Source organism: Pristis pectinata, chromosome 7, assembly GCF_009764475.1.
Source record: "Pristis pectinata isolate sPriPec2 chromosome 7, sPriPec2.1.pri, whole genome shotgun sequence".
NCBI classification, from domain to species: Eukaryota; Metazoa; Chordata; class Chondrichthyes; order Rhinopristiformes; family Pristidae; genus Pristis; species Pristis pectinata.
In genome coordinates, this window is record NC_067411.1 from 80,163,017 (window position 1) to 80,175,834 (window position 12,818).

The following is a 12,818-nucleotide window of genomic DNA, read 5'->3' on the forward strand; positions in this document are numbered from 1 at the left end:
AACCTAAAGCTGTTACCAACAGCCAAGTAACAATACCCTTGTACACTACCCCTAGACTTGCCCAAGGTTAGATGCCAGTATGCCCCATTTTACCACCCTGCAGTGCATGAGCACTGGACCTCAGCATGATTGAGCCTTTATTGAATCTGTATCCATCACATCTGGGTAACACATTCCTGATCATTGCTGCTGTATACAGTGGCATGCAAAAGTTTGGGCACCCTGGTCAAAATTTCTGTTACTGTGAACAGCTAAGCAAGTAAAAGATGACCTGATTTCCAAAAGACAAAGTTAAAGATGATACATTTCTTTAATATTTTAAGCAAGATTACTTTATTTCCATCTTTTACAGTTTCAAAATAAAACAGGAAAAGGGCCTGAAGCAAAAGTTTGGGCACCCTGCATGGTCAGTACTTAGTAACACCCCCTTTGGCAAGTATCACAGCTTGTAAATGCTTTCTGCAGTCAGCTAAGAGTCTTTCAATTCTTGGTTGCAAGGAAGAATGGGTGAAAATCCTCAAAGGCTTCTAGTTCTGAGAGATTCTTGGGCAGTCTTGCATGCTCTGCTCTTTTGAGGTCTATCCACAGATTTCTGATGATTTTTAGGTTGGGGGACTGTGAGGGCCATGGCAAAACCTTCAGCTTGTGCCTTGAGGTAGTCCATTGTGGATTTTGAGGTCTGTTGTAGAAGCCATCCTCTTTTCATCTTCAGCTTTTTGTTTTACAGACAGTGTGATGTTTGCTTCTAGAATTTGCTGGTACTTAATTGAATTCATTCTTCCCTCTACCAATGAAATGTTCCCTGTGCCACTGGCTACAACACAAGCCCAAAGCATGATCGATCCACCCCTGCGTTTAACCAGATGTTCATGAAATTCTACACCCTTTTTTCTCCAAACATTCCTGTGTCCTCACCACAAAATTCAGTGTCAGAAGTTTGCAAAGGAACATCTAAACAAGCCTGATGCATTTTGGAAACAAGTCCTGTGGACTGATGAAGTTAAAATAGAACTTTTTGGCCACAATGAGCAAAGTATGTTTGGAGAAAAAAGGGTGCAGATTTCCAACAAAAAGAACCAAACTTCTGCATGCCACTGTATTTTTGCCCTATCCTGCTAATGGAAAACTTGTATTAAAATCCATTCATGATTTTGGATGCATTTTTCCTTTGGTGTCAGAAATGCAGGTGCAACTTCTCATTAGAGACTTGACTTTCTATTCCAGCACCTGCCACCTTCAATAACTGCAGTTATTTTTTTTAGACTAACTCTAGAAATGTACCTGCTAGTAGTAGGAAGAGTTCCCAGTGATACTACCTTTCTCTTGTCCCTTTACCAAACTGTTCCCCCACATCCTTCATTCCGTCCTACCTTCCATGCTTTCGGGCCTTTCCTTTTGATCTTCCCCATTCTAGTCTCTATTTGCTTAAGAATTTTTTTTTCAGGATTGGAAGTGTTACCCACAATAAAAGTCAATCAGAAAAATGTTTTTCTTCACAGATGTTGCCTGATCCCTGCACATCCAGCATTTTGTTTCTCATCTATTCTGCTGAAGCTAATGGAACACCTATGATTGCTTCTCACACACTATTCAAAGAGTTTCTTTTGGATCTGCCTCCAACCTCCTCCCCCATCCATTTGTTGCCTTTCCTTGATGCCATCTGGAGATAGTCAGGTTCTATATCCCAGCTCTACCTTACCAGCATGTCTATTAGGTATCACTACTTGCCACTTGTATTAAGTAAACAAATGTTTCTGCATTTATTGGGGCGAACAACCTACTAGGTCCACTTTGCTAAGTGGTCAGCTTTCCATCTGTTGCCACTTCCTCCAGCAAAATCTGCAAGGCTGATCTTGCTTGGCCAAATAGCCCCAGAGACAGCAACAGGTAAGTATAGGAGCCCCAGATTTCCTGGCAACTGTGGAGGAAAATATCAATAGTCCTACTGTGATGCAGCAAATGTACATGCTGGAAGTTGGGTCTGAATACACAACACACATCAAGAGGGTTGAAAGTTTCAATTTCCTGTAAGTCAACATCACTGATAGCCTGTTGACACTGTGGCCAAGACAGCACACTAGCACCTCTATTTCCCCAGGAGGCTAAAGAACTTTATTCTGTATTGTTATTGTTTTCCCTTGTACTACCTCAATGCACTATTGTAATGAAATGAGCTGTATGGGTGGCATGCAAAATAAGTTCTTCCTCAGTACGTGACATTAAACCAATTTGAAGGGTCTTGACTCAAAACATTGACTGTTCCCTCTACAGATGCTGACTGCCCTCCTCCAGCATCCTGTATGTTGCTCCAGATTCCAGCATCTGCAGCTGTGTCCACATCATACAGTTTGATGGCTACATTAATTCACTATTACAGACATACCCTTTGCCCTCTCCTACCTTCTTTGCCACCTAGACCAAGTTGTTTTCTCTTTCTCAGTTCTGATGAAGGATATTTGACCTGGAACATAACTAAATTGGTGCAGAGATCTGTACTTGACGTGGATGCTTTATAGAAGTGGTCCAAACAGTAACAAAAGGCCAGCAGGCAAAAAAACTGGGCAAGATGTACTTTTGGCTAGGAGAGCCCACCACTCCAGTTATCCTGGTTACACTGAAGGCATTGCACTTGTCAGAGAAGCAAAGCAGTCAAAGGCTAAGATTTAAGAAATACAATAAATGAAAAACTGGAAAAATACCCCAAATTCAAGATAGAAACAGGCCCACAGTGACATCTAGTGGCTATTGAAATAAATGGATTCCCTCCCCCCCCCCCCCCCCCCCCCCATTGCAGTTTAAATTAAAATCAGCAGTAGGAACTTTAAATTCCTCATCTGTTGAATAAAAATTGAAGAAAAACTGCTTGCAATTTTCTACTATATTTATTTACAACCCAACAATTAAGAGGATCCTTGAAGTTTGCACAAACCATGACCTGGGCACTACTGACTACAGTTGCTAAAATAAGAGTGGTTGTAAACTTTACTACACTAGGAGTTGTTACATTTTGAAAGGAACCTGCATCATTAATGTCTTCTGCAGCCAGTAGATGGAGGATGTATTATTTTTCCTCCAGAAGAGAAAAATACACCCAACTCCCCCGCTCAGGTGTGGGGAAATGACATAGGTTTTCCATGGATGCAAGAGCAAATACATTGTGCACATGGCAACATACAGCCACACTACAGATATCAGCAGAAAGCAACAGCACTCACAAAGCAGCCAATTCCTCAGGTATAAAGAGCTGGCTAGTGAAGATACCACTAAACAAACCTCAAATTCAAACAATACAGTTGGAACTACTAGGAAGTATGCAGTCATGTCCAAAATTGTAAGCAGCCCAATGATTCACAGCAAGAATTGCAGAAATGGCAATTCACCAGCCCCATCATTCACATACCAAACCTTACAACCATCTGTATTCCTACATACAGTCCTGTTACAAATATGATTAATAATTACAAAACATTTTACTCCACAACACAATTCACCACACTTTTTCACTACACCCAAAACACATCCCAACAGGCACTGTGTGTGCCCATACAAATGCATCCTTGGTATGTTCAGCTAGAAAGATAAACAAGTACAAAATATCCATGGAAGATCCCTCAGGTGGCTGCAAAAGACGACTGAGCCACTCTGATCTTTGAGCCCTGGCTCCAGATTTCAGTCCAGCTGGTTTGTGTCACACACTGAGCAAGGACAGTAGCTACTTCTTCCATGCTGCCGATAAAATAACATTTATTTTGTATTTGGGAACAAATGTAAAGTTCCAGATACTTACCTAACAGGTCATCACCAGTTACACACCCTCTACTGCTAATTAGTTATCTGGGAAAGTACAAGCAGCTCCCTACCTGAAACAATCAGCCCATTTCTCAATATCATGCATGGAGAACAGTCTAAAATGCCTGTTTTAACACACAAGGTATCTTCATCTTCAAGACTAATTAATCAGAATGATCTGCTGGCAAGATGTCAGAATATTCAATCCAGTTTCTCAGAAAGCTGCCAAAAGCAAAACGCCACTCTGATCCAATACAAATGAACAATTTCATAACATTTGCAGTAAGTAGGAGAGATACTTTTTAGGAATGGTATTGAAGGCTACAGGCTTGTCCTTTAACAAACTGGGCTTACTCTCCCCGAAACTAGGGATAGATGATCTCATGGACATGGTAGGCCAAAGGGACCATTTCTGTGCTGTATGACCAACACTTTGAAATGTACAAAATTCTTAGGGGGCATGACAGGGTAGATCCAGGGCTGATATATCCCTGGTTGGCGTGCCTAGAACTTGGGGGTCAAAGTCCCTAAATGAGATAATTAAATTCATGTGGCTTTCTTTATCCAGGTGTTCTTCAAGAAGCAGATGCTGTTGCTGCCTCTCTCTGGCCAGAGATTAGGAGATATCACAACCTTCATGAACAATAGTTGCATTGGAACATCTTCATCCTTTAGTTGTAAATGCTCCTCAATCCCTCTCCCACGTTTTTACAATAGAAATTTTAACTTTCCACAAACATAATACAACACCAAAATCCTATCAATGTACTTAACCTGCAGAGCCTACTATCATAAATATTGAAAACCAGAACGAAAGTGGAGAAGAGAAAGCTGCAAATACCATTAAGGCCATATTCAAGTTTAGAAACACTCAAGGCACTGGTGATGGTAGTACAGTGCCGATTTTAGTCAGAACAATGTTGATATGCCTTTAAGTTTAAAAATCCAGATTCAACTCCAGAAAATAACATGTTTTATTTATATTTGCCATGAAAATTCAAGTAGGCCACCACTACGTTAAAACCTCTGCATTCAAGCATACCATATTCCCCTCCACTAAAAGGGAACACTACAAAACAAATTTTCATCCCAGTTTTGGTGGTACATTTTGGCCAACCTGGCATTAACAATTAAAAAAAGACATTAAGATTAAGCTCAGTGCTGTTCTATTTATAAATTTACAAGTCTTTACCAAAAATGCCTATTCACCCCTTTCCTGCTGCAGATTTTAATTCAAGGTCCAGTAACATTTGCAAGCTGCCCAAAATAACTCTGGTTTTTGCAAATACCCAAATTACTTTTCATTGGTTTCATCTGTAATCAGGTTCAGATAAACATCTTCTGTAGTTTTAAAAAGTCATTCACATTAAGTTTTGTTAAATTCTAGTCCTTGCAATGTTCTAAAAATGCTCAGTAATAGTATAAAAAAAGTCCTGAACCATGTCATGTGTACAAAAAGAAATTAACAAAATATCTAAAATACAAATTACTGAAATACAAAAATATTTTGAATTTCTAAATATTAAAAGTTTAACATAGGCAGTAATAAGTTTTTGAAGAAATGGTCTTGGAAGATGATCACATTATTGCACAGCTCCTGTTAGCTGCTCTTGGATCTCCCTAAAAACAAAAGAAAATCAATGTACAATTTAGCATTAGTGAACTAGCAGAAGGCAGAACAATTTGTTTTCTCCCCCCACTCAAGATGAAAATTAAGCAATTATTTGTAGTGATGGCAGGAAGATTACATTTGGTATCAACTAATGTAACCGAGGGTATTAAAAACTCAGCATTTTCTGCTGTTGGAGCAGCATTATTACAATAGGTCTTATTCAACCGCAATTCAGAAATGCAGTGATATACATCTCAATTCCATTCGGTGGAGGGTCAGATGGTTAGAAGCAGTGTCATAGCAGTTGTATATGGATTACTCATCAAGTAACGTGTACTAACAATTCACAGACCCAAATTTATATCCAATCATGGCAAACGGGGGAAGATTTAAATCCAGTCAATTAAACATGGAAATAAAGAAAATTCTAATATGAATAACTAACCATGAAACTGCCAATCTGTCAAAAACACTGGTTGACTAATACCCCTGAAGGAAATATTCCACCATAACTTGGTCTAGCCTATGTGCAACTCCAGACTCTCAAAAGCCAGGTTTGTCCTTTACTGGTATCAAAAGTTGGTACGGCAAGGCAGTTCACTCCTAGCTTTACAAAATCCCTCTCACAAATACGTGGGTGTCTGAAGTGGAAGAGCCAATACACAAGCAGGACAAAACACACCAAATGTGATGAAACAGTGATATACTGTGTGGTCCACAACACCAATTGCAGACCCCTTGGCATCAGGTCAATCAGGAGCAAGGAAATCTGCTTATTTCTATCTATCATCCTCTTGGGAGGAAGTGGAAGAATAGTTTATACACACTTTTGTCTCAAAGGCTATTACCAGCGATGTTCTAATGGGCTCAGTAATTCACTCTTTGCTTTTTGTTATCTATATTATGGCTTAAACCTAAATATTAGGGAGATGATTAAAAAGTTTACAGGTACAAAAATTACCCATGAGATTAACATTAAATAGAAAAGCTCTAGACTGTAGTGAGGGCTGGACAGTTGGAGACAAAAGTAGCAAGTGGATCTTAATCCAGAACAGTGCAACATAATGAATTTTTGAAAGTGAAACAAGGGAAGGGAATACACAATAAATGGCAGAGATATTGAGTGGTGTGAAGGACCAAAGGAACCTTGCTGTGTGTATCCACAGATCCTTGACAAGAAAGACAAAGGATGCTTTATTTTAATAGGAAAGCATAGAAGAGGAGGGGGAATAATGCTAGAACTATATCCAACACTGGTTAGGCTACAGCTTGAGAAAGATGCAAATGCACTGAAAGTGCAGAGGAAATTTAAAGGACACTGCCAGGATAGAGAAATTGCAGCTGAGGAAAAGTCAGATAAACTACAGTTTTCTTCTTTGGGGAGAGGAGGTTAAGGGGAGACAACAGATACATAAAATTATCTGGAGCCCCACAGAGCAAATAGGAAGGATTTATTTCCCCCCTCAAAGAGGTCAAAAACCAGGGTCATAAAGTAATTGGTAGAAGGATTAAAAGAGATGAGGGTGTTTTTCTTTCATCCAGGTGTTGCTAGGAACTCGATGTATGAAAGGCTGATAGAGACACAAGCCCTCATCATATTTAAACAGAACTTGGATGTGTACTTGAAGAGCCATGAACTACTGTGCTAACAACTTGGTGCTGGAAGAATGTAACAGGGGTAGGTAGCTCTTTTTTGACAGGCAGAAGTGATGATTTGAATAGACTCCTTCTACATCATAACATTTCAGTGATGCTGTTCTACAATTCACTCAGCTAACAGCTCACTCTGTAGTTTACCAATATGCTTTTCACTGCATTGCAGTACATGTGACAATAATAAACCGATTATCAATGTAGAAACTGGTGGGAAATTTTAATACCCATCACCAAAACTGTTTGAGTAGCACCAGCACTACCATACCAAGGAGGATATTTCAGTCAGACCAGGTCTGCAGCAAGTCATAGATAAAAAAACAAGGGATAAATTAGTTTGACTCATCCTCTTCAATCTAATCAGTTATTGGATATACTGGCATTCTTTGCTTTATGAACGCTGATCCAACAAGGTTAAGACTTACAAGTGCACATGGGGATCATGGATCTTCTGAAAATGCAGATATGCACAACGCCAGCCATAGCTGCTTTGAACATGTCAAGAAACGTGTACAATATGTGTCTAATGGAGGTGGTAGCAAGTGCAGATACTGTAGCACCAGGAAAATTTCCAAGATAAAATGAATCAAAGAAAGGTGGCTACTGTCCCAAATAAAATGTTTAATGCTGACCAGGCAGGGGTCTTTCGGAACAGGATGTCTCATGCATATTCATCTCAAAGAATGAGAAAACTGCTCCGGAAACAAAGCAGTCAAAAGTTAACTTATTTTCCTTGGAGACAATGCCAAGGTTGACCATGCTTAAGCCTCTCTTAAAATTTTCCACTTGGAGAAACCAAGGGCACTAAAAGAGTATTCAAAGGCCAATGCTCCTTCGGTATGGCAATCATACAAAAGCAGCCTGGGTGAAGTCCTGTAAGAGCAGCAACATCATGTTGTTTCTCTCTTCCTTCATCAACACTATTGTGCAAGAAGAAGGTTGGGCATCAGAGCCTCTCTCATTGCCAGCATTACCTCTGAACATCTGGTTAACTTAAGAGAGAACAAGGCCAACAACATCCAGGGAGAATGTGTCTCCCAACACCACTTCATCATTACAACCTATGGATCAGGGTGTAATCACTTAGACATCCTTTCCATTACTGATGCAAACTTAAAGTTTGTTTGCTGCAACAGATTACTTAACCCAAGGTCTTCCTCCACATTTCCGTTATAAGACTTCAATAATAAGAGGAAAACATACTTGTTGATGGAAAAGATCTTCATCTTTAATCTCAACTTCTTCCTCCTCCTCCTCTGGCGGAGTGGTGGTAAAGATTGTGGTTCTCTCAGCCATTTCCTTCAAAGAGAAAGTGGCAAGATTAATTTCCAGATGAGACTTAACTAAAACCATAGATAACACAGCAGTTCCTGTTCTGCAAAGTGTCTTTAAATTTACAGATAATGATTTTTAAGAAAAGCAAAATAACACAGAGTAGTCCCCATAGCTGACTATCTTTTCAAAGATAGCTTCAGTACATTTGATAGCACTTTCATTTAATTGTACACAATACCATCATACCCTTTTCAACACTATGGAGACAATACATTTAAACTTGTGCAACTACATTCATATGAAAACAGCCACATCTCCCATCCTTTTCAGTTTTAAAAGACAAATGTGGTATGATTTTGCCAAGTCGCTCCCAGTAATCAAAAGAAACATTACCTCTCCCTGAGAATTCTTGAGAGTTACTTTCACATCTGCCCCAGTGCCCCAAGCTTTTTGATTCTTCCAGATCAGATTGCTTGGTGGAGTAGATGCTACACCAGCATCAGCAGCCCAGATCTGCAATAAGATTATTGAACATTAAACACAACTGATTTAAAGTACCATCGTGGTGCTGACACTTCAACAACTTCATGGTAGAGATGTCTACTATAAGTTCCTTGAATTTAAAAAAAAACACATGGGTCAAATTGAGCCAAGCATATAATTACCCAATGAATAAACAAATGATAGGAATGTGAAACGATGCACAAAAATAGAATTACTGCACAGCATTGCTTATATTGTCCCTAATAACACAGGGAAACCTGCAATAACACAGATGAACCAGACATGACAGCAAAATGGCTAAAGAAAAGTCAGGGCAGAATTAAGGACTGCAAGATATTAAGAATTGGAAAGTGTACAAAGGTGGAGTAGCTGCATCTATTAGAGATAGCAAAGGCAGTAAAATGGAGAAAAATGTAACTGGGATCAATAAAACAATAGAATCCGGGTGGGTAATAAATGATCAACTACACAATACAGTTAGACTACAGACTACCTGCTAGTGGCAGGGGAAGTGAAAGGAGGAAAAAGGATGAAAATAAGTAGGAACGCAAGTAAAATAAAACCAATCACTACAGGGGATTCCCATCCCGTAATTATTTGGATAAAAGAGTGAAGTATGTGGAGCTGGGGGTAGTGGTAAAGAGACAAAGGACATCTGCATCCTCCATAACCAAGGACAACAGTAGCAGATGAATGGGAACTCCACCAACTGTAGGTTCACCTTCAAGCCACAAAGCTGGAAATGCACCACCCAAGCCATGGAACTCCTCATCCAACAGCATAGTGGGTGCAAGTTTACCAGGTCTATTGTGGATTAAAAGGATGGCTTACCTTCTCAAGTGCAATTTAGGATTGGCAATAAATGCTAGGCCTTGCCAGCAAAGCCACATCCCAAAAATGAATAAATAAAAATTGTTCCTACAGTGTATATGGACCTTCTTTCTAATCCAGTATGTACATAGTACACAATACTGTCTGAGAAACAGAGAATAAAAAGGAGCTAGTGACTATAAACACACCATAATTAAGAATAATAAGTGGAGGAAAAAAAGCATACAACTAACTTAGGGAAATAGATTGGATGAAAGCTGGTTGAAGGATAGAGAAAAAATGATCAAAGAAATAAAATGGACAGCAAAGGAGGTGCTGGCAATCTTGAGGAGAGTAAAAGGTGGATACATTTCCAGGGCCTGATGAAGTGCATCATAGACATTGCGGGAAGCAAGGGAAGACCCCTGACAGACTGGAAGGTGGCTAATTCTATACTTTTGATCAAGAAGGGCTTCAAGGACAAGCTAGGGAACTACAGGTCAGGGAGACTAACATCAGTGGTGGGCAAGTTACTGGAGGGGATTCTGAGACAGGACCAACTGCAGATGACCAGCATGGCCTTGTGTGGGAAATCATGTCTGAGGAATTTAATTGATTTTGTTTTGAAGAGGTGACCAAGAGGACTGACATGGGCAGAGGGGTAGACGTTGACTACGTGGACTTTAGCAAGGCTTTTGACAAGGTTCTGCAATGGTAGACTGGTACACAAGGCAATGGGATCCAGTACAAGCTAGCCAGTTGGATACAAAATTGGCTTGGTGGAAGGAGTCAGGGTGGTAGCAGAGGATCGTTCTGCAGAATGGAAGCCTGTGACCAGTGATGAGTCCCCTGCTGTTTGTCATATACATTAACGATCTGAATGAGAATGTAGGTGGCATATTTAGCAAGTTTGTGAAAGGCACCACAATTGGTGGTGTGGTGGACAGTGAAAGAGGCCAAGGTTACAACAGGATCCAGATCAACTGGGAAAGTCACCAAAGGAATAGCAGATGGAATTTAACTTGAACAAGTGCAAAGTGACTGCACTTGTCCACATTAAATCCCCAGGCAGGGTTTTACACAGAAAATTATAGGGCCCTGGGAGCAGTATGGAACAGAGAAACCTAGTAGTACAAGTACATAGTTCCCTGAAAGTGGTGACACAGGTAGACAAAGTTGTGAAGGCAGCTTATGGCATACTTGCCTTCATTGGACAGGGCATCAAGTTCAAGAGTTGGGATGTCGTTAAGCTGTGTAGGATGTTGGCAAGACCACACCTGGAATATAGTGTGCAGTTCTGTGCAATATTTTAGGAAGGATGTGATTAAGCTACAGAGGGTGCAGAAAAGATTCACAAGGATGTTGCCGGGACTGGAGGGCTTGAGTTAAGAGGATACATTGGATAGGCTGACACTGTTTTCCCTGGAGCAAAGCAGGTGGAGGGATGACCCTGAGGGGACAGATGAGGTGAATGGTCAGTCTTTTACCCCAGGGTATAGAGGGCGTAGGGAAAGATTTAAAGGGGATCCAAGAGGCAGGTTTCTCCCTATACAGACGGTGGTGGGCATATGGAACAATCTGCAGAGGAAGTGGTAAAGGCTAGTACAATTGCAATGTTTAAAACATTTGGAGAAGTTCATTAACAGGAAGGGAGATGGGCCAAATGCAGGCAAATAGGACAAGCTCAGGTAGGCAAGTTGGTCGGCATGGATGAATTGGGCTGAAGGGCCTACTTCTATGCTGTACAACTCCGAACAATAATAATGCTTGAAGTTTACAGTATTTATTTTCAACTCAGCCTGAGTATATTTTTCAATTATCTTTTGGGACAAATCAGATTCTCAGTTACTTTAAATGCATCAACTTTCAATTTCTGTAATAAATAAATTACAGAATCAGAACTGTTGTAGCAACAGAAGGCAGCCATTCAGCAAGTCCACATCAGCCCTACACAAAGGCAATCCAGATATTCCTACACCCCAATCACCCAGCAAATTCTTTCCTTCCAGCTCCCTTTCAAACAATACAATTGAATGCACCTCCACTACTACCCCAGCTGTACATTCCACACCCTAACTACTCACTGTGTAATAAAGTTTCTTCCTCAAGTCACTTTTGGTTCTTCTGCCAATCACTTGCGTCCCATGTCCCTGGCTCTGGACATTCTGAAATGGGAAGTTTCCCTATGTCTTTACCCTTCTTGTTTTTAAACACTTGACCTGATTCCCTTGCAAGGAGCTCTACCCAAGTCTCTCCAGTTCAGCAAGTCTCCTCTGCATCTTCTCTAAAGCCTTTACATCTTTCCAAATGTGTGGCACCTGGAACAGGATATAATACTCCAGCTGTGATCAAGCAAATTGTTTTATAAAAGCTTCACCATGACTGCCTCACTCTTGTATTCTATATCTCTACTGATAAAGCTCAGGATCCTGTATGCTTTTTAACCACTTCCTCAACCTGCTATCCCTTTTAAAGACCCGCTCCCCACCCCCCCCATCTCTCGTTTCTCATACCCATTTTAAAATGTCTCTTCTTACTAAGGTTTCACAGTTTTAATCTTTCATCCACCACCCATTTTCGGCCATCATCTCCATGAAACCTGTAACTATTCTCCTCACAGTTCATTGGCTTTACGTCACCTGCAAATTTGCAAAATATGCTCTATACACCCAAACTATTAACTCTAGGGGTTAAAATTATAGAACTTTCTCCATCAGAGGTTAAACTGACTGGTCGGTAGTTAGTGGACTGTTACTGACTGGTTCTCGATTACTTCCAACAATATATAACAGATGGAAATCATCCATTGATGTTAAAGTTTTCACTAATCTGCATTTGTTTTCACTAATCTGAGTTTTCTTTCACTCTCTCGACTAATCCCCACCCTCCCCCCCTTCCTGTCTATATCATAGAATAGCGTATTTATGTGCCCAAAATAAATAAGATTGGTCACTAGTTTGAGTACAATTTCTGCATTTTAAAATTAATAAAAGATCTTCAGTAAGGTATCACACAAGATGAAAAGCAAGGCCAGAAAATGCTGAGCCAAGGGATCTGTAGCAGAATGGATAGTTGACTGCTGACAGACAGTACAAAAAAAATGACAGCTATTCAGAATGTCAATGAGATCCCAATGAATCGCTGTTGGGACCACATTATTGATAATAATGTGTGA

At 40.2% G+C, this 12,818-nt stretch overlaps 2 protein-coding genes across 2 annotated transcripts in view; one reads left to right on the top strand and one right to left on the bottom strand.

The window, feature by feature from the left end:
- The window catches only part of LOC127572366 (E3 ubiquitin-protein ligase MARCHF3-like), a 77,208-nt gene extending 72,662 nt beyond the window's left edge, over window positions 1-4,546 (top strand). The window contains exon 6 of the transcript XR_007956622.1: window positions 4,358-4,546. The gene's annotated coding sequence lies outside the window, so the exon portion shown is untranslated. The remainder of the gene's footprint in view (window positions 1-4,357) is intronic.
- A 1-nt stretch (window position 4,547) lies between these two features.
- Window positions 4,548-12,818, bottom strand: part of lmnb1 (lamin B1) — a 32,654-nt gene continuing 24,383 nt past the window's right edge. Inside the window, 3 exon segments of the mRNA XM_052019537.1 lie at window positions 4,548-5,409; window positions 8,258-8,353; window positions 8,723-8,842. Of these exon segments, the coding sequence (XP_051875497.1) occupies window positions 5,368-5,409; window positions 8,258-8,353; window positions 8,723-8,842 (258 nt within the window). The 3' untranslated portion in view covers window positions 4,548-5,367.